Here is a 21,016-nt window from a genome sequence, read left to right as displayed (position 1 = left end):
CATGTCTGTTGGTGGTGGTCCTATGAGTACATGGTCATGTCTGTTGGTGGTGGTCCTATGAGTACATGGTCATGTCTGTTGGTGGTGGTCCTATGAGTACATGGTCATGTCTGTTGGTGGTGGTCCTATGAGTACATGGTCATGTCTGTTGGTGGTGGTCCTATGAGTACATGGTCATGTCTGTACATGGTCATGTCTGTTGGTGGTGGTCCTCTGAGTACACTATGAGTACGTGGTCATGTCTGTTGGTGGTGGTCCTATGAGTACATGGTCATGTCTGTTGGTGGTGGTCCTGTGAGTACATGGTCATGTCTGTTGGTGGTGGTCCTATGAGTACATGGTCATGTCTGTTGGTGGTGGTCCTATGAGTACATGGTCATGTCTGTTGGTGGTGGTCCTATGAGTACGTGGTCATGTCTGTTGGTGGTGGTCCTATGAGTACATGGTCATGTCTGTTGGTGGTGGTCCTATGAGTACATGGTCATGTCTGTTGGTGGTGGTCCTGTGAGTACATGGTCATGTCTGTTGGTGGTGGTCCTATGAGTACATGGTCATGTCTGTTGGTGGTGGTCCTGTGAGTACATGGTCATGTCTGTTGGTGGTGGTCCTATGAGTACGTGGTCATGTCTGTTGGTGGTGGTCCTGTGAGTACATGGTCATGTCTGTGGTTTGCAGGGAGAACAGCTCGAACATCTTGGACAATCTTCTCTCCCGCATGGAGCAGTATGCCAATAACCTGGAGGAGCTGGTGGAGGACCGGACGCAGGCGTACCTAGAGGAGAAACGCAAGGCCGAGGCTCTCCTCTACCAGATACTTCCCCAGTGAGTATGAGGAGACAGAGCTACCCAAACTTTGCTTCAGCGGTGCAAAGTATTTCAGGAGAGGAGAGTTATAGAAGAAGGAGCAGAGTCATCCAGCCATGCAGAGTATTTCAGGAGAGGAGTTATAGAGGAAGGAGCAGAGTCATCCAGCAGAGTATTTCAGGAGAGGAGAGTTCTGGAGGAGGGGGCAGATTCACCCAGCAGAGCAGAGTATTTCAGGAGAGGAGAGTTATAGAGGAGGGAGCAGAGTCCTCCAGCAGTGCAGAGTATTTCAGGAGAGGAGAGTTTTAGAGGAAGGAGCAGAGTCCTCCAGCCTTGCAGAGTATTTAAGGAGAAGAGAGTTATAGAGGAAGGAGCAGAGTCCCCCAGCGGTGCAGAGTATTTCAGGAGAGGAGAGTTATAGAGGAAGAAGCAGAGTCCTCCAGCAGTGCAGATTATTTCAGGAGAGGAGAGATAGAGGAAGGAGCAGAATCCTCCAGCAGAGTATTTCAGGAGAGGAGAGTTCTGGAGGAAGGAGCAGAGTATTTCAGGAGAGGAGAGTTATAGAGGAAGGAGCAGAGACCTCCAGCAGAGCAGAGTATTTCAGGAGAGGAGAGTTATAGAGGAAGGAGCAGAGACCTCCAGCAGAGCAGAGTATTTCAGGAGAGGAGAGTTATAGAGGAAGGAGCAGAGTCCTCCAGCAGAGCAGAGTATTTCAGGAGAGGAGAGTTATAGAGGAAGGAGCAGAGACCTCCAGCAGAGCAGAGTATTTCAGGAGAGGAGAGTTCTGGAGGAAGGAGCAGAGTATTTTAGGAGAGGAGAGTTATAGAGGAAGGAGCAGAGACCTCCAGCAGAGCAGAGTATTTCAGGAGAGGAGAGTTCTGGAGGAAGGAGCAGATTCATCCAGCAGAGCAGAGTATTTCAGGAGAGGAGAGTTCTGGAGGAAGGAGCAGAGTATTTCAGGAGAGGAGAGTTATAGAGGAAGGAGCAGAGACCTCCAGCAGAGCAGAGTATTTCAGGAGAGGAGAGTTCTGGAGGAAGGAGCAGAGTATTTCAGGAGAGGAGAGTTCTGGAGGAAGGAGCAGAGTCCTCCAGTAGAGCAGAGTATTTCCAGAGAGGAGAGTTCTGGAGGAAGGAGCAGAGTATTTGAGGAGAGGAGAGTTCTGGAGGAAGGAGCAGAGTATTTCAGGAGAGGAGAGTTCTGGAGGAAGGAGCAGAGTATTTCAGGAGAGGAGAGTTCTGGAGGAAGGAGCAGAGTCCTCCAGTAGAGCAGAGTATTTCCGGAGAGGAGAGTTCTGGAGGAAGGAGCAGAGTATTTCCGGAGAGGAGAGTTCTGGAGGAAGGAGCAGAGTATTTCAGGAGAGGAGAGTTCTGGAGGAAGGAGCAGAGTATTTGAGGAGAGGAGAGTTCTGGAGGAAGGAGCAGAGTATTTGAGGAGAGGAGAGTTCTGGAGGAAGGAGCAGAGTATTTGAGGAGAGTTCTGGAGGAAGGAGCAGAGTATTTCAGGAGAGGAGAGTTCTGGAGGAAGGAGTGGAGTATTTCAGGAGAGGAGAGTTCTGGAGGAAGGAGCAGAGTATTTCAGCAGAGGAGAGTTCTGGAGGAAGGAGCAGAGTATTTCAGGAGAGGAGAGTTCTGGAGGAAGGAGCAGAGTATTTCAGGAAAGCAGAGTATTTCAGGAGAGGAGAGTTCTGGAGGAAGGAGCGGAGTATTTCAGGAGAGGAGAGTTATAGAGGAAGGAGCAGAGTCCTCCAGCAGTGCAGAGTATTTCAGGAGAGGAGAGTTCTGGAGGAAGGAGCAGAGTATTTCAGGAGAGGAGAGTTCTGGAAGAAGGAGCAGAGTATTTGAGGAGAGGAGAGTTCTGGAGGAAGGAGCAGAGAATTTGAGGAGAGGAGAGTTCTGGAGGAAGGAGCAGAGTATTTGAGGAGAGTTCTGGAGGAAGGAGCAGAGTATTTGAGGAGAGGAGAGTTCTGGAGGAAGGAGCAGAGTATTTCAGGAGAGGAGAGTTCTGGAGGAAGGAGTGGAGTATTTCAGGAGAGGAGAGTTCTGGAGGAAGGAGAAGAGTATTTCAGCAGAGGAGAGTTCTGGAGGAAGGAGCAGAGTATTTCAGGAGAGGAGAGTTCTGGAGGAAGGAGCAGAGTATTTCAGGAAAGGCAGAGTATTTCAGGAGAGGAGAGTTCTGGAGGAAGGAGCGGAGTATTTCAGGAGAGGAGAGTTATAGAGGAAGGAGTAGAGTCCTCCAGCAGTGCAGAGTATTTCAGGAGAGGAGAGTTCTGGAGGAAGGAGCAGAGTATTTCAGGAGAGGAGAGTTCTGGAGGAAGGAGCAGAGTATTTGAGGAGAGGAGAGTTCTGGAGGAAGGAGCAGAGTATTTGAGGAGAGGAGAGTTCTGGAGGAAGGAGCAGAGTATTTGAGGAGAGGAGAGTTCTGGAGGAAGGAGCAGAGTATTTCAGGAGAGGAGAGTTCTGGAGGAAGGAGCAGAGTATTTCAGGAGAGGAGAGTTCTGGAGGAAGGAGCAGAGTATTTGAGGAGAGGAGAGTTCTGGAGGAAGGAGCAGAGTATTTCAGGAGAGGAGAGTTCTGGAGGAAGGAGTGGAGTATTTCAGGAGAGGAGAGTTCTGGAGGAAGGAGCAGAGTATTTCAGCAGAGGAGAGTTCTGGAGGAAGGAGCAGAGTATTTCAGGAGAGGAGAGTTCTGGAGGAAGGAGCAGAGTATTTCAGGAAAGCAGAGTATTTCAGGAGAGGAGAGTTCTGGAGGAAGGAGCAGAGTCCTCCAGCAGTGCAGAGTATTTCAGGAGAGGAGAGTTCTGGAGGAAGGAGCAGAGTATTTCAGGAGAGGAGAGTTCTGGAGGAAGGAGTGGAGTATTTCAGGAGAGGAGAGTTCTGGAGGAAGGAGCAGAGTATTTCAGCAGAGGAGAGTTCTGGAGGAAGGAGCAGAGTATTTCAGGAGAGGAGAGTTCTGGAGGAAGGAGCAGAGTATTTCAGGAAAGCAGAGTATTTCAGGAGAGGAGAGTTATAGAGGAAGGAGCAGAGTCCTCCAGCAGTGCAGAGTATTTCAGGAGAGGAGAGTTCTGGAGGAAGGAGCAGAGTATTTGAGGAGAGGAGAGTTCTGGAGGAAGGAGCAGAGTATTTGAGGAGAGGAGAGTTCTGGAGGAAGGAGCAGAGTATTTGAGGAGAGTTCTGGAGGAAGGAGCAGAGTATTTGAGGAGAGGAGAGTTCTGGAGGAAGGAGCAGAGTATTTCAGGAGAGGAGAGTTCTGGAGGAAGGAGTGGAGTATTTCAGCAGAGGAGAGTTCTGGAGGAAGGAGCAGAGTATTTCAGGAGAGGAGAGTTCTGGAGGAAGGAGCAGAGTATTTCAGGAAAGCAGAGTATTTCAGGAGAGGAGAGTTCTGGAGGAAGGAGCGGAGTATTTCAGGAGAGGAGAGTTATAGAGGAAGGAGCAGAGTCCTCCAGCAGTGCAGAGTATTTCAGGAGAGGAGAGTTCTGGAGGAAGGAGCAGAGTATTTGAGGAGAGGAGAGTTCTGGAGGAAGGAGCAGAGTATTTGAGGAGAGGAGAGTTCTGGAGGAAGGAGCAGAGTATTTGAGGAGAGGAGAGTTCTGGAGGAAGGAGCAGAGTATTTGAGGAGAGGAGAGTTCTGGAGGAAGGAGCAGAGTATTTCAGGAGAGGAGAGTTCTGGAGGAAGGAGCAGAGTATTTGAGGAGAGGAGAGTTCTGGAGGAAGGAGCAGAGTATTTCAGGAGAGGAGAGTTCTGGAGGAAGGAGCAGAGTATTTCAGGAGAGGAGAGTTCTGGAGGAAGGAGCAGAGTATTTGAGGAGAGGAGAGTTCTGGAGGAAGGAGCAGAGTATTTCAGGAGAGGAGAGTTCTGGAGGAAGGAGCAGAGTATTTCAGGAGAGGAGAGTTCTGGAGGAAGGAGCAGAGTATTTCAGGAGAGGAGAGTTCTGGAGGAAGGAGCAGAGTATTTGAGGAGAGGAGAGTTCTGGAGGAAGGAGCAGAGTATTTGAGGAGAGGAGAGTTCTGGAGGAAGGAGCAGAGTATTTCAGGAGAGGAGAGTTCTGGAGGAAGGAGCAGAGTATTTCAGGAGAGGAGAGTTCTGGAGGAAGGAGCAGAGTATTTCAGGAGAGGAGAGTTCTGGAGGAAGGAGCAGAGTATTTGAGGAGAGGAGAGTTCTGGAGGAAGGAGCAGAGTATTTGAGGAGAGGAGAGTTCTGGAGGAAGGAGCAGAGTATTTCAGGAGAGGAGAGTTCTGGAGGAAGGAGCAGAGTATTTCAGGAGAGGAGAGTTCTGGAGGAAGGAGCAGAGTATTTGAGGAGAGGAGAGTTCTGGAGGAAGGAGCAGAGTATTTCAGGAGAGGAGAGTTCTGGAGGAAGGAGCAGAGTATTTGAGGAGAGGAGAGTTCTGGAGGAAGGAGCAGAGTATTTCAGGAGAGGAGAGTTCTGGACGAAGGAGCAGAGTATTTCAGGAGAGGAGAGTTCTGGAGGAAGGAGCAGAGTATTTGAGGAGAGGAGAGTTCTGGAGGAAGGAGCAGAGAATTTGAGGAGAGGAGAGTTCTGGAGGAAGGAGCAGAGTATTTGAGGAGAGTTCTGGAGGAAGGAGCAGAGTATTTGAGGAGAGGAGAGTTCTGGAGGAAGGAGCAGAGTATTTCAGGAGAGGAGAGTTCTGGAGGAAGGAGTGGAGTATTTCAGGAGAGGAGAGTTCTGGAGGAAGGAGCAGAGTATTTCAGCAGAGGAGAGTTCTGGAGGAAGGAGCAGAGTATTTCAGGAGAGGAGAGTTCTGGAGGAAGGAGCAGAGTATTTCAGGAAAGCAGAGTATTTCAGGAGAGGAGAGTTCTGGAGGAAGGAGCGGAGTATTTCAGGAGAGGAGAGTTATAGAGGAAGGAGCAGAGTCCTCCAGCAGTGCAGAGTATTTCAGGAGAGGAGAGTTCTGGAGGAAGGAGCAGAGTATTTGAGGAGAGGAGAGTTCTGGAGGAAGGAGCAGAGTATTTGAGGAGAGGAGAGTTCTGGAGGAAGGAGCAGAGTATTTGAGGAGAGTTCTGGAGGAAGGAGCAGAGTATTTGAGGAGAGGAGAGTTCTGGAGGAAGGAGCAGAGTATTTCAGGAGAGGAGAGTTCTGGAGGAAGGAGTGGAGTATTTCAGCAGAGGAGAGTTCTGGAGGAAGGAGCAGAGTATTTCAGGAGAGGAGAGTTCTGGAGGAAGGAGCGGAGTATTTCAGGAGAGGAGAGTTATAGAGGAAGGAGCAGAGTCCTCCAGCAGTGCAGAGTATTTCAGGAGAGGAGAGTTCTGGAGGAAGGAGCAGAGTATTTCAGGAGAGGAGAGTTATGGAGGAAGGAGCAGAGTATTTGAGGAGAGGAGAGTTCTGGAGGAAGGAGCAGAGTATTTGAGGAGAGGAGAGTTCTGGAGGAAGGAGCAGAGTATTTCAGGAGAGGAGAGTTCTGGAGGAAGGAGCAGAGTATTTGAGGAGAGGAGAGTTCTGGAGGAAGGAGCAGAGTATTTCAGGAGAGGAGAGTTCTGGAGGAAGGAGCAGAGTATTTCAGGAGAGGAGAGTTCTGGAGGAAGGAGCAGAGTATTTGAGGAGAGGAGAGTTCTGGAGGAAGGAGCAGAGTATTTCAGGAGAGGAGAGTTCTGGAGGAAGGAGCAGAGTATTTCAGGAGAGGAGAGTTCTGGAGGAAGGAGCAGAGTATTTGAGGAGAGGAGATTTCTGGAGGAAGGAGCAGAGTATTTGAGGAGAGGAGAGTTCTGGAGGAAGGAGCAGAGTATTTCAGGAGAGGAGAGTTCTGGAGGAAGGAGCAGAGTATTTCAGGAGAGGAGAGTTCTGGAGGAAGGAGCAGAGTATTTCAGGAGAGGAGAGTTCTGGAGGAAGGAGCAGAGTATTTGAGGAGAGGAGAGTTCTGGAGGAAGGAGCAGAGTATTTGAGGAGAGGAGAGTTCTGGAGGAAGGAGCAGAGTATTTCAGGAGAGGAGAGTTCTGGAGGAAGGAGCAGAGTATTTGAGGAGAGGAGAGTTCTGGAGGAAGGAGCAGAGTATTTGAGGAGAGGAGAGTTCTGGAGGAAGGAGCAGAGTATTTCAGGAGAGGAGAGTTCTGGAGGAAGGAGCAGAGTATTTCAGGAGAGGAGAGTTCTGGAGGAAGGAGAAGAGTATTTCAGGAGAGGAGAGTTCTGGAGGAAGGAGCAGAGTATTTGAGGAGAGGAGAGTTCTGGAGGAAGGAGCAGAGTATTTCAGGAGAGGAGAGTTCTGGAGGAAGGAGCAGAGTATTTCAGGAGAGGAGAGTTCTGGAGGAAGGAGCAGAGTATTTGAGGAGAGGAGAGTTCTGGAGGAAGGAGCAGAGTATTTGAGGAGAGGAGAGTTCTGGAGGAAGGAGCAGAGTATTTCAGGAGAGGAGAGTTCTGGAGGAAGGAGCAGAGTATTTCAGGAGAGGAGAGTTCTGGAGGAAGGAGCAGAGTATTTCAGGAGAGGAGAGTTCTGGAGGAAGGAGCAGAGTATTTGAGGAGAGGAGAGTTCTGGAGGAAGGAGCAGAGTATTTGAGGAGAGGAGAGTTCTGGAGGAAGGAGCAGAGTATTTCAGGAGAGGAGAGTTCTGGAGGAAGGAGCAGAGTATTTGAGGAGAGGAGAGTTCTGGAGGAAGGAGCAGAGTATTTCAGGAGAGGAGAGTTCTGGAGGAAGGAGCGGAGTATTTCAGGAGAGGAGAGTTATAGAGGAAGGAGCAGAGTCCTCCAGCAGTGCAGAGTATTTCAGGAGAGGAGAGTTCTGGAGGAAGGAGCAGAGTATTTCAGGAGAGGAGAGTTATGGAGGAAGGAGCAGAGTATTTGAGGAGAGGAGAGTTCTGGAGGAAGGAGCAGAGTATTTGAGGAGAGGAGAGTTCTGGAGGAAGGAGCAGAGTATTTCAGGAGAGGAGAGTTCTGGAGGAAGGAGCAGAGTATTTGAGGAGAGGAGAGTTCTGGAGGAAGGAGCAGAGTATTTCAGGAGAGGAGAGTTCTGGAGGAAGGAGCAGAGTATTTCAGGAGAGGAGAGTTCTGGAGGAAGGAGCAGAGTATTTGAGGAGAGGAGAGTTCTGGAGGAAGGAGCAGAGTATTTCAGGAGAGGAGAGTTCTGGAGGAAGGAGCAGAGTATTTCAGGAGAGGAGAGTTCTGGAGGAAGGAGCAGAGTATTTGAGGAGAGGAGATTTCTGGAGGAAGGAGCAGAGTATTTGAGGAGAGGAGAGTTCTGGAGGAAGGAGCAGAGTATTTCAGGAGAGGAGAGTTCTGGAGGAAGGAGCAGAGTATTTCAGGAGAGGAGAGTTCTGGAGGAAGGAGCAGAGTATTTCAGGAGAGGAGAGTTCTGGAGGAAGGAGCAGAGTATTTGAGGAGAGGAGAGTTCTGGAGGAAGGAGCAGAGTATTTGAGGAGAGGAGAGTTCTGGAGGAAGGAGCAGAGTATTTCAGGAGAGGAGAGTTCTGGAGGAAGGAGCAGAGTATTTGAGGAGAGGAGAGTTCTGGAGGAAGGAGCAGAGTATTTGAGGAGAGGAGAGTTCTGGAGGAAGGAGCAGAGTATTTCAGGAGAGGAGAGTTCTGGAGGAAGGAGCAGAGTATTTCAGGAGAGGAGAGTTCTGGAGGAAGGAGAAGAGTATTTCAGGAGAGGAGAGTTCTGGAGGAAGGAGCAGAGTATTTGAGGAGAGGAGAGTTCTGGAGGAAGGAGCAGAGTATTTCAGGAGAGGAGAGTTCTGGAGGAAGGAGCAGAGTATTTGAGGAGAGGAGAGTTCTGGAGGAAGGAGCAGAGTATTTGAGGAGAGGAGAGTTCTGGAGGAAGGAGCAGAGTATTTGAGGAGAGGAGAGTTCTGGAGGAAGGAGCAGAGTATTTCAGGAGAGGAGAGTTCTGGAGGAAGGAGCAGAGTATTTCAGGAGAGGAGAGTTCTGGAGGAAGGAGCAGAGTATTTCAGGAGAGGAGAGTTCTGGAGGAAGGAGCAGAGTATTTGAGGAGAGGAGAGTTCTGGAGGAAGGAGCAGAGTATTTGAGGAGAGGAGAGTTCTGGAGGAAGGAGCAGAGTATTTCAGGAGAGGAGAGTTCTGGAGGAAGGAGCAGAGTATTTGAGGAGAGTTCTGGAGGAAGGAGCAGAGTATTTGAGGAGAGGAGAGTTCTGGAGGAAGGAGCAGAGTATTTGAGGAGAGGAGAGTTCTGGAGGAAGGAGCAGAGTATTTCAGGAGAGGAGAGTTCTGGAGGAAGGAGCAGAGTATTTGAGGAGAGTTCTGGAGGAAGGAGCAGAGTATTTGAGGAGAGGAGAGTTCTGGAGGAAGGAGCAGAGTATTTGAGGAGAGGAGAGTTCTGGAGGAAGGAGCAGAGTATTTCAGGAGAGGAGAGTTCTGGAGGAAGGAGCAGAGTCCTCCAGCGGGTATAGTTATGAATAGTCATGCTGCCTCTTTCCATCCTTGTAGTTCTGTGGCGGAGCAGCTGAAGAGAGGGGAGACGGTTCAGGCCGAGGCTTTTGATAGCGTCACCATCTACTTCAGCGACATTGTCGGGTTCACGGCGCTATCGGCAGAAAGTACGCCAATGCAGGTACTCCGGAGTCACGTGATCAATACTCTCCACAAATCTCAGACCCCTCCTACCACTGTTAGATGCAGAGTTGCCCCCCTGAGAGTGTCCTCTCCTCTCCTCTCCTCTCTTCTCTCTCTCCGGAACCCTATTGGGGGAATTTCTATGAATTATCAGTTTGGTGCGGAGTGATTCTTTAGTTCTCCTGACCCCCCACGCTCCTCCTTTCCCTCTTTTGTCTTTCAGGTGGTCACGCTCTTGAATGATCTCTACACTTGTTTTGATGCCATCATAGACAACTTCGACGTCTACAAGGTAAGTCCTGCAGGCGGAGGCCTCCTTCCCTGAAGGAACGGTTCGGTTGGTCTCTTCTGGGGGTGATCGCTGTCGCTGTTTATTAGGTGGAGACGATCGGCGACGCGTACATGGTGGTGTCCGGGCTGCCGGTCCGGAATGGGAAGCTCCATGCCGGTGAGATCGCACGGATGTCTCTGGCCTTGCTGGACGCCGTCAAGACGTTTAAAATCCGACATCGTCCCACTCAGCAGCTGCGACTTCGGATAGGAATTAATACAGGTGAGGAGAGGGGGCGGGGCCAAGGATATCACCTGCTCATAGAGAACCTATGACCTTGTCCAGTCCAGACCCGGACCTCTGCAGTCACACACACTGTGACCTTCTCCATAACTAGCTGTGCTTCCGGATGTCACAGACAGGGGTCCCATATCCACTGGGAGAGAAATACAGGGGGTACCTGAGGCTTCATGGCGATGCACAAGGGGCGTACTGGAGTCACAGGATGGCACCGGGGGGGGGGGGGGGGGGGGTCTGGAGTTAGTTCCTGAGACTGGATGCTGGGTGACACAGAAATCTCAGAAGACAAAGGAGAGGCAGAAGTCATTGTTGACACAGAGAGGTCCCTGGAGACACAGGGGACACTGGAGACACAGGAGAGCAGGGGTCACTGGAGACACAGGAGGACAGGGGTCACTGGATACACAGGAGCGCAGGGGTCACTGGATACACAGGAGCGCAGGGGTCACTGGATACACAGGAGCGCAGGGGTCACTGGAGACACAGGAGTGCCGGGGTCACTGGATACACAGGAGCGCTGGGGTCACTGGAGACACATTAGTGCTGGGGTCACTGGAGATACAGAGGACACTGGAGGCACCAGAGCACAGGGGTCACTGGAGACACAGGAGTGCAGGGGTCACTGGAGACACAGGAGTGCCGGGGTCACTGGATACACAGGAGCGCTGGGGTCACTGGAGACACATTAGTGCTGGGGTCACTGGAGATACAGAGGACACTGGAGGCACCAGAGCACAGGGGTCACTGGAGACACAGGAGTGCAGGGGTCACTGGAGACACAGGAGTGCAGGGGTCACTGGAGACACAGGAGCGCTGGGGTCACTGGAGACACATTAGTGCTGGGGTCACTGGAGATACAGAGGACACTGGAGGCACCAGAGCACAGGGGTCACTGGAGACACAGGAGTGCAGGGGTCACTGGAGACACAGGAGTGCAGGGGTCACTGGAGACACAGGAGCGCTGGGGTCACTGGAGACACATTAGTGCTGGGGTCACTGGAGATACAGAGGACACTGGAGGCACCAGAGCACAGGGGTCACTGGAGACACAGGAGTGCAGGGGTCACTGGAGACACAGGAGTGCAGGGGTCACTGGAGACACAGGAGCGCTGGGGTCACTGGAGACACAGGAGCGCTGGGGTCACTGGAGACACAGGAGTGCAGGGGTCACTGGAGATACAGAGGACACTGGAGGCACCAGAGCACAGGGGTCACTGGAGACACAGGAGTACAGAAGTCACTGGAGACACAGGAGCGCTGGGGTCACTGGAGACACATGAGCGCAGGGGTCACTGGAGACGCAGGAGCACAGGGGTTACTGAAGATACAGGAGCGCAGGGGTCACTGTAGAAACAGGAACGCAGGGGTCACTGGAGACACAGGAGCACAGGGGTCACTGGAGACACAGGAGCGCAGGGGTCACTGGAGACACAGGAGCGCAGGGGTCACTGGAGACACAGGAGCGCAGGGGTCACTGGAGACACAGGAGCGCAGGGGTCACTGGAGACACAGGAGCGCAGGGGTCACTGGAGACACAGAGGACACTGGAGACATAGTTGTCACTGGGTTCACTGGAGACACGGGAAACTCTGGAGACATGGGAGTGCAGGGGTCACTGGAGACACAGAGGACGCTGGAGACACCAGAACACAGGAGTCGCTGGAGACACCAGAACATTGGAGACACAGGAGGGCAGGGGTCAGTGGAGACACAGGAGGGCAGGGGTCAGTGGAGACACAGGAGGGCAGGGGTCACTGGAGACACAGGAGGGCAGGGGTCACTGGAGACACAGGGGGCAAGGGGTCACTGGAGATACAGAGGACACTGGAGACACCAGAGCACAGGAGTCACTGGAGACACCAGAACATAGGAGTCACTGGAGACATAGGAGACACGAGAGACTCTGGAGACACAGGGGTTACAGCATACACAGAGGTCGTTGCCATGCACAGGGGTCGCAGAATAATCCTTACCTCTGCAGTGGGTGGATCTGCTTACCTGGATCTGTGCGGTGTGACTTCCTCTCTCCCTCCATCACTAGTCAGGTAAGTCGGAAGGTGGCTGTGAGGAACGTCTTAGTATAGACACTTTGATAAATGAGGCTGATTATATGTCAGAAATAGGGAGGAGACCGCAGTGGTCGTGTCTTGGATTGCACTCCCGCAATGCGGAGCGGTTCCCAGATCATGGAGGAAGCGGGGGAAGGGACGGGTGCACGGAAGGCAGGAACCCCCTAGGGTCCATCATATGACCCCGTATCGTCCTCCCCGGGGGTCCCGCTCCTCATACAGCTTTGTTTCTGTCTAGGTCCCGTCTGTGCCGGAGTGGTGGGCCTGAAGATGCCCCGATATTGCCTCTTTGGAGATACGGTGAACACCGCGTCACGCATGGAGTCCAATGGGGAAGGTGAGATTGCCCGCCTGGGGGAGGGATATGAAGATGCCAACCTCTATTGCCCACTCTTGTCTTCTTCTCGTGTTTGGGGGGCAGTAGATGTTTCTTTGGGACCCTAGAAGGACTTCTTCACTTCTAGATTGCAGAGGTTCTCGGCTCGGAGAGTCTCTTCCGATGTTTAGTGAAAATGTCCCCCGAATGTCTCCATTGCTCTCCATCATGTGTGACCTGAGCGGGATCCTCCCCTCCTCCGCCCTCATGTGCTCCATGTCTTTGTGTTTTGTAGCACTGAAGATCCACGTCTCCACCGACACGCGTGACGTCTTAGAAGAGTTCAGCTGCTTTGATTTGGAACTCAGAGGTGACGTGGAGATGAAGGTAACGGACATCTTGTATTAGAGGCGTATCTAGAGCCTTCAGGACCCCGGTGCAAGGAACTATCAAGGGCCCCCCTGACCCAAGCCCAGGGTCTTTCCCACTTTACAGAGTCCCCCCTTACATCAGTGCACAGAATTCCCCCTTACATCAGAGTGCACAGAGTTCCCCCTTACATCAGAGTGCACAGAGTTCCCCCTTACATCAGAGGGCACAGAGTTCCCCCTTACATCAGTGCACAGAGTTCCCCCTTACATCAGAGGGCACAGAGTTCCCCCTTACATCAGTGCACAGAGTTCCCCCTTACATCAGAGTGCACAGAGTTCCCCCTTACATCAGAGGGCACAGAGTTCCCCCTTACATCAGTGCACAGAGTTCCCCCTTACATCAGAGGGCACAGAGTTCCCCCTTACATCAGTGCACAGAGTTCCCCCTTACATCAGAGTGCACAGAGTTCCGCCTTACATCAGAGTGCACAGAGTTCCCCCTTACATCAGAGTGCACAGAGTTCCCCTTTACATCAGGGTCAACAGAGTTCCCCCTTACATCACAGTCAACAGAGTTCCCCCTTACATCACAGTCAACAGAGTTCCCCCTTACATCAGAGTGCACAGAGTTCCCCCTTACATCACAGTGCACAGAGTTCCCCCTTACATCAGAGTGCACAGAGCTCCCCCTTATACGAGAGTCAACAGAGTTCCCCCTTACACGAGAGTCAACAGAGTTCCCCCTTACACGAGAGTCAACAGAGTTCCCCCTTACACGAGAGTCAACAGAGTTCCACTTTACACAAGAGTCAACAGAGTTCCCCCTTACATGAGAGTCAACAGAGTTCCCCCTTACATGAGAGTCAACAGAGTTCCCCCTTACACGAGAGTCAACAGAATTTCACTTTACACTAGAGTCAACAGAGTTCCCCCTTACATCAGAGTGTACAAACTTCCCCCTTACATCAGAGTGCACAGAGCTCCCCCTTACATCAGAGTGCACAGAGCTCCCCCTTATACGAGAGTCAACAGAGTTCCCCCTTACACGAGAGTCAACAGAGTTCCACTTTACACTAGAGTCAACAGAGTTCCACCTTAAATGAGAGTCAACAGAGTTCCCCCTTACACGAGAGTCAACAGAGTTCCCCCTTACACAAGAGTCAACAGAGTTCCCCCTTACATGAGAGTCAACAGAGTTCCCCCTTACATGAGAGTCAACAGAGTTCCCCCTTATACGAGAGTCAACAGAGTTCCCCCTTACACGAGAGTCAACAGAATTTCACTTTACACTAGAGTCAACAGAGTTCCCCCTTACATCACAGTGCACAGAGTTCCCCCTTACATCAGAGTGCACAGAATTCCCCCTTACATCAGAGTGCACAGAGTTCCCCCTTACATCAGAGTGCACAGAGTTCCCCCTTACATCAGAGGGCACAGAGTTCCCCCTTACATCAGTGCACAGAGTTCCCCCTTACATCAGAGGGCACAGAGTTCCCCCTTACATCAGTGCACAGAGTTCCCCCTTACATCAGAGTGCACAGAGTTCCGCCTTACATCAGAGTGCACAGAGTTCCCCCTTACATCAGAGTGCACAGAGTTCCCCTTTACATCAGGGTCAACAGAGTTCCCCCTTACATCACAGTCAACAGAGTTCCCCCTTACATCACAGTCAACAGAGTTCCCCCTTACATCAGAGTGCACAGAGTTCCCCCTTACATCACAGTGCACAGAGTTCCCCCTTACATCAGAGTGCACAGAGCTCCCCCTTATACGAGAGTCAACAGAGTTCCCCCTTACACGAGAGTCAACAGAGTTCCCCCTTACACGAGAGTCAACAGAGTTCCCCCTTACACGAGAGTCAACAGAGTTCCACTTTACACAAGAGTCAACAGAGTTCCCCCTTACATGAGAGTCAACAGAGTTCCCCCTTACACGAGAGTCAACAGAATTTCACTTTACACTAGAGTCAACAGAGTTCCCCCTTACATCAGAGTGTACAAACTTCCCCCTTACATCAGAGTGCACAGAGCTCCCCCTTACATCAGAGTGCACAGAGCTCCCCCTTATACGAGAGTCAACAGAGTTCCCCCTTACACGAGAGTCAACAGAGTTCCACTTTACACTAGAGTCAACAGAGTTCCACCTTAAATGAGAGTCAACAGAGTTCCCCCTTACACGAGAGTCAACAGAGTTCCCCCTTACACAAGAGTCAACAGAGTTCCCCCTTACATGAGAGTCAACAGAGTTCCCCCTTACATGAGAGTCAACAGAGTTCCCCCTTATACGAGAGTCAACAGAGTTCCCCCTTACACGAGAGTCAACAGAATTTCACTTTACACTAGAGTCAACAGAGTTCCCCCTTACATCACAGTGCACAGAGTTCCCCCTTACATCAGAGTGTACAAACTTCCCCCTTACATCAGAGTGCACAGAGCTCCCCCTTATACGAGAGTCAACAGAGTTCCCCCTTACACGAGAGTCAACAGAGTTCCACTTTACACTAGAGTCAACAGAGTTCCACCTTAAATGAGAGTCAACAGAGTTCCCCCTTATACGAGAGCCAACAGAGTTCCCCCTTACACGAGAGTCAACAGAGTTCCCCCGTACATGAGAGTCAACAGAGTTCACCCTTACATCAGAATCAATAGAGTTCCCCCTTACATCAGAGTCTGCAGAGTGAATAAGGTATAAGGGGGGACCCCCTTGAGCTGGCTGATTAGTAATCGGCTGAGCTTGGCTCGGGCAGTGCGCAGTGAAGTTATGGCGCTTGGCGCCTTTCCCGTAAATATGAAAGGAACTTCAAGGGGGAAGGGCTAGGATCCCCCCACAGTGGCAGGGCTCGGTCGCAAGTGGGACCTTTGTGACCCTGGTAATTATGCTCCTGTCCTGTAGACAAGTTCTACTCATTCTTCACAGCATGGGCAACGCTCCTCATATCTCAACCCATCTCTTTCCCAGGGCAAAGGCAAGGTCCGAACCTACTGGCTACTGGGCGAAAGAAGCAGCAGCAGCACCCACGGGTGACACCTTGGTGGCCTTCACCGGGGGAACAGGGCCGTGTTTGTACCTCATAGACGTCTCCACCTCACAGTGGCAATTGATACTAAGGAGGGTGGTGGTGGAGTAAACTGCCTAAAACGTGGACCAAAGCCAAGGACGGTTGGCCTTCCTCACATGTAGACGTGTGAACCAGCACACGCAACCGCGCCGTCATCGTGTATCTTAGCAACGAAAGATGGAGCAGGTGAGGGACTACAGACGCCAATGGCAAGGAGATGTCTCCTAAGTGTAGATGGTCCCCCCCCCCCCACTTGAAAGACCAGATCTGCATTGTGTCTATAGATGTTCTTCTTCAACACACTAAGTTAAGGCTTAATTATCTGAAGAAAGACGTACGTTCCTCAGAATACATTGGTGATGTCCTTGAAGAACCAAGGTCCTTCGCTGTAGAATAGCCAATGAGGACCTACAACGCCAACGAGGGCCTACAACGCCAACGAGGGCCTACAACGCCAACGAGGGCCTACAATGCCAACGAGAGCCTACAACGCCAACGAGGACCTACAACGCCAACGAGGGCCTACAACGCCAACGAGGACCTACAACGCCAACGAGGGCCTACAACGCCAACGAGGGCCTACAACGCCAACGAGGACCTACAACGCCAACGAGGGCCTACAACCCCAACGAGAGCCTACAACGCCAACGAGGGCCTACAACGCCAACGAGGGCCTACAACGCCAACGAGAGCCTACAACGCCAACGAGGACCTACAAAGCCAACGAGGACCTACAACGCCAACGAGGGCCTACAACACCAAAGTCTCTCTTCCTCCGAACTGATAAGGATGGTACTGGCCATCCCATCTACCTCACCCGAGGTCTCTCTCTATCATGGACACCTCCATCAAGACCACCCCCCTTACCTTCAGCTAGTTAAACCTTAACTTATTTCCATGTCTCTAATTCCTTGGTTCTCGAGCTTTGTGAGGGCTCAAAAGTGACTGAACACAAACAGACCAATGGACCCCACGAGCCGGAGCTCGAAGAAGAAAGAACCTCTGGTGGGAAATCTCGGCCTCCGACGCCCAAGGAAGATTTTATGGGCTACAAAATGTGAAATGGACGTTCCTGATTTACTGCTATAAATATTTCTAAATTCTCGATGTGTTATAGTATTCTTGGTTACAGATGTATTTTTGAAGCTGTGGGGTTTGGATGGAGGGGGGGGGGGGGGTGGTAAAACTGGCAAATTGTATCAAATTCTTACCGCAATTTTCTTTTCCAGGCGCGAGTCCATGGCAGCATACAGTACTATAGTATGCTGGCGCCAGGAAAATGGAAAATTGTATAAAATAGTTACCATAATTTTCCTATCCTGGTCCCAGTCCATGGCAGATATTATACCACATGTATGCCGCCATGTTGGCGCCTGGAAACGGAAAACTGTATCAAATACTTACTATAATTTTACTTTACTGGTACCAGTCCGTGGCAGATAGTACCACATGTATGCCGCCATTTTGACACCAGGAAAGTGGAAAATTGTATCAAATATTTACCGTAATTATTCTTTCCTGGTACCAGTCCATGGCAGATGGTACCACATGTATGCCTCCATGTTGGCGCTAGGAAAGTGGAAAACTGTATTAAATACTTACCGTAATTTTCCTTATCTGGTACCAATCCATAGCAGTTACTACCACATGTATGCTGCCATGTTGGCGCCAGGAAATGGAAAGCTGTATCAAATACTTACTGTAATTTTACTTTACTGGTACCAGTCCATGGCAGATAGTACCACATGTATGCCGCCATTTTGACACCAGGAAAGTGGAAAATTGTATCAAATATTTACCGTAATTATTCTTTCCTGTTACCAATGCATGGCAGATGGTACTACATGTATGCCGCCATGTTGGCGCTAGGAAAGTGGAAAACTGTATTAAATACTTACCGTAATTTTACTTTCCTGGTACCAACCGATGGCAGTTGTTACCACGTGTATGCCGCCATGTTGGTGCTGGGAAAATAGAAAATGTTATCAAATACTTCCCGTAATTTTCCTTATCTGGTACCAATACATGGCAGTTACTACCACATGTATGCCGCCATGTTGGTGCCAGGAAATGGAAAACTGTATTAAATACTTACTGTAATTTTACTTTCCTGATACCAACCCATGGCATATAGTACCACATGTATGCCGCCATGTTGATGCCAGGAAAGTGGAAAATTGTAGCAAATATGTACCGTAATTATTCTTTCCTGTTACTAAACCATGGCAGATGGTACCACATGTATGCCTCCATGTTGGCACTAGGAAAGTGGAAAACTGTATTAAATACTTACCGTAATTTTCCTTATCTGGTACCAATCCATAGCAGTTACTACCACATGTATGCTGCCATGTTGGCGCCAGGAAAGTGGAAAACTGTATTAAATACTTACCGTAATTTTACTTTCCTGGTACCAACCGATGGCAGATTTTACCACGTGTATGCCGCCATGTTGGTGCCGGGAAAATAGAAAATGTTATCAAATACTTCCCGTAATTTTCCTTATCTGGTACCAATACATGGCAGTTAATACCACATGTATGCCGCCATGTTGGTGCCAGGAAATAGAAAACTCTATCAAATACTTACTGTAATTTTACTTTCCTGATACCAACCCATGGCATATAGTACCACATGTATGCCGCCATGTTGGTGCCGGGAAAACAGCTTTTCTCACACTGATGTGGATAAGATTGGTTTCCGTTGGGGTCAGACTTTTTCTTTCCATACAGATAAGGGGGAGAGCTGTATGGATACATTGTACCTCATTGGATGGCCGGTCTGTGTGCTCCGACCAGTAATCTGAGGATTCAGAACATCTCATGGTGAGAGGCAGAACAAGTCATGGGGGGGGGGGGCAGAACAAGTCATGGGGGGGGGCAGAACAAGTCATGGGTGGGGGTGGGGGGGGGGGGAGAACAGCCGTAGAGGAATCCAAGTCTGCAGATAACAATATAAATGGGTCCATTGTGGCGAGCCACACACAGCCTGCCCGCGTACTCCCGTATGAAGGACCGGCGCCCGCTAACCATCAAATTAGTTCATTTCTACTTGAAATTCAAGTCTTTGGTTTCAGACGAGAAAGTAATTAACATGATTACAATGAGCCATTCACCGCGCAGAGCCGCCACTTCCCCGCTGAGAGAATACAGAGGACCTCTGCCCGCTCCGCCGCGCCCGCGCCTGCCTCTTTAGAGGTGGCGGCGCTCATTATGAAGGAGCGTGTCGGAAACTGGACAATGTGTTCTGATGTCTGTCTGCGGAGGAGAGCGCTATGTACCCCTCACCCTCTTCTTTCTCACTCTCTCTCTCTCATTCCCTCTCTGTTTCTTCTCTCTCTTTCTCATTCTCTGTTTATTCTCTCTCTTTCTCATTGTCTCTCTCTCTTTCTCTCTATTATTCTTTCTCTCTTTCTCTCTCTCTCTCTCTTTCTCGTTCTCTCTCCGTTTATTCTCTCTCTCTCTCCTGTTCTCCCTCTCTCTCATTCTCTCCCCCCCTCTCTCTCTTTTTTTCTTCTCTCCCCTTCTCTTGCTCTCTCTCTCTCTCTCTCTCTCTCTCTCTCTGTTTCTTCTCTCTCTCTTTCTCATTCTCTCTCTCTTTCTCATTCTCTCTCTTTCCCATTCTCTCTCTCTTTCTCATTCTCTCTCTTTCTCGATCTCTCTATCTTTCTCATTCTCTCTCGTTCTCTCTCTCTCTGTCTTTCTCATTCTCTTTCGCATTCTCTCTCTCTTTCTTCTCTCTCTTTCTCTCGTTCTCTCTTTCTCTATCTTTTTTGTTCTCTCTCTCTTTCTTCTCTATCACTCTCATTCTCTCTCTGTTTCTTCTATCTCTCTCTCTGTCTCTCGTTTCCCTTCTCTCTCTCATTCTCTCTCGTTCTCTTTCTCATTCTCTCTCTCTCTCTGTTTCTTCTCTCTCACTCTCATTCTCACTCTCATTCTCTCTCTCTCTGTTTCTTCTATCTCTCTCTCTGACTCTTGTTTCCCTTCTCTCTCTCTCGTTCTCTCTCTGTTTCTTCTTTCTTTCTCATTCTAGCTCTCTCTCTCCTTCTCTCTCTCTTCTTCTTTCTCTCTCTCCTTCTCTCTCGTTCTCTCTCATTCTCTCTGTTTCTTTTCTCCCTTTCTAGTTCTCTCTCCGTTTCTTCTCTCTCTCTCTCTTTCATGTTCTCCCTCTCTCTTTTTTTCTTCTCTCCCCTTCTCTCTCTCTGTTTCTTCTCTCTCTCTCTTGTTCCCATTCTCTCTCTCTGTCTCTCTCTCTCATTCCCTCTTGATTTCTTCTCTCTCATTCTCTCTGTTTCTTCTTGTTCTCTCTCTCCCCCATTCTCTCTCTCTCTCTCCCCTTCTCTCTCTGTCTCTTTCTCTCTCTTGTTCTCTCTCTGTTTCTCCTCTCTCTCTCCCCCCTTCTCTTGCTCTCTATGTCTCTCTCTCTGTCTCTCTCTCTCTCTCTCTCATTCCTCTCTGTTTCTTCTCTCTCTTTCTCATTCTCTGTTTATTCTCTCTCTCTTTCTCATTGTCTCTCTCTCTTTCTCTCTCTTATTCTTTCTCTCTCTCTCTCTTTCTCGTTCTCTCTCCGTTTATTCTCTCTCTCTCTCCTGTTCTCCCTCTCTCTCATTTCTCTCCCCCTCTCTCTCTTTTTTTCTTCTCTCCCCTTCTCTTGCTCTCTCTCTATCTCTCTCTCTTTCTTCTCTCTCTCTTTCTCATTCTCTCTCTTTCCATTCTCTCCTCTTTCCCATTCTCTCTCTTTCTCGATCTCTCTATCTTTCTCATTCTCTCTCGTTCTCTCTCTCTCTGTCTTTCTCATTCTCTTTCGCATTCTCTCTCTCTTTCTCTAGTTCTCTCTCTCTCTTTCTCTATCTTTTTTGTTCTCTCTCTCTTTCTTCTCTATCACTCTCATTCTCTCTCTCTGTTTCTTCTATCTCTCTCTTTGTCTCTCGTTTCCCTTCTCTCTCTCATTCTCTCTCGTTCTCTTTCTCATTCTCTCTCTTGTTCTCTTTCTCATTCTCTCTCTCTCTCTCTCTGTTTCTTCTCTCTCACTCTCATCTCTCTCTCTCTGTTTCTTCTATCTCTCTCTCTGACTCTTGTTTCCCTTCTCTCTCTCCCCTTCTCTCTCGTTCTCTCTCTCTCATTCTCTCTGTTTCTTTTCTCTCTTTCTATGTTCTCTCTCCGTTTCTTCTCTCTCTCTCTCTTTCGTGTTCTCCCTCTCTCTTTTTTTCTTCTCTCCCCTTCTCTCTCTCTGTTTCTTCTCTCTATCTCTTGTTCCCATTCTCTCTCTCTGTCTCTCTCTCTCATTCCCTCTCGATTTCTTCTCTCTCATTCTCTCT

At 50.0% G+C, this 21,016-nt stretch overlaps 1 protein-coding gene across 1 annotated transcript; it reads left to right on the top strand.

Annotated features, from left to right (window-relative positions):
• The first annotated feature begins 229 nt into the window (after positions 1 to 229).
• On the top strand, positions 230 to 16,804 carry LOC143942527 (atrial natriuretic peptide receptor 1-like). The gene is made up of 7 exons (XM_077463847.1): positions 230 to 822; positions 9,189 to 9,312; positions 9,538 to 9,606; positions 9,693 to 9,867; positions 12,193 to 12,291; positions 12,566 to 12,657; positions 15,600 to 16,804. Exons 1-7 carry the CDS (start codon positions 653 to 655, stop codon positions 15,663 to 15,665), a joined length of 795 nt encoding a protein of 264 aa, XP_077319973.1. The 5' UTR covers positions 230 to 652; the 3' UTR covers positions 15,666 to 16,804.
• The last annotated feature ends 4,212 nt before the right edge of the window (positions 16,805 to 21,016 follow it).

Source organism: Lithobates pipiens, unplaced genomic scaffold, assembly GCF_037356315.1.
Source record: "Lithobates pipiens isolate NorthernLeopardFrog02 unplaced genomic scaffold, aLitPip1_a1.2 Scaffold_30, whole genome shotgun sequence".
In the NCBI taxonomy this organism is placed as follows: domain Eukaryota; kingdom Metazoa; phylum Chordata; class Amphibia; order Anura; family Ranidae; genus Lithobates; species Lithobates pipiens.
This window is presented reverse-complemented; position numbering and strand designations above follow the sequence as displayed.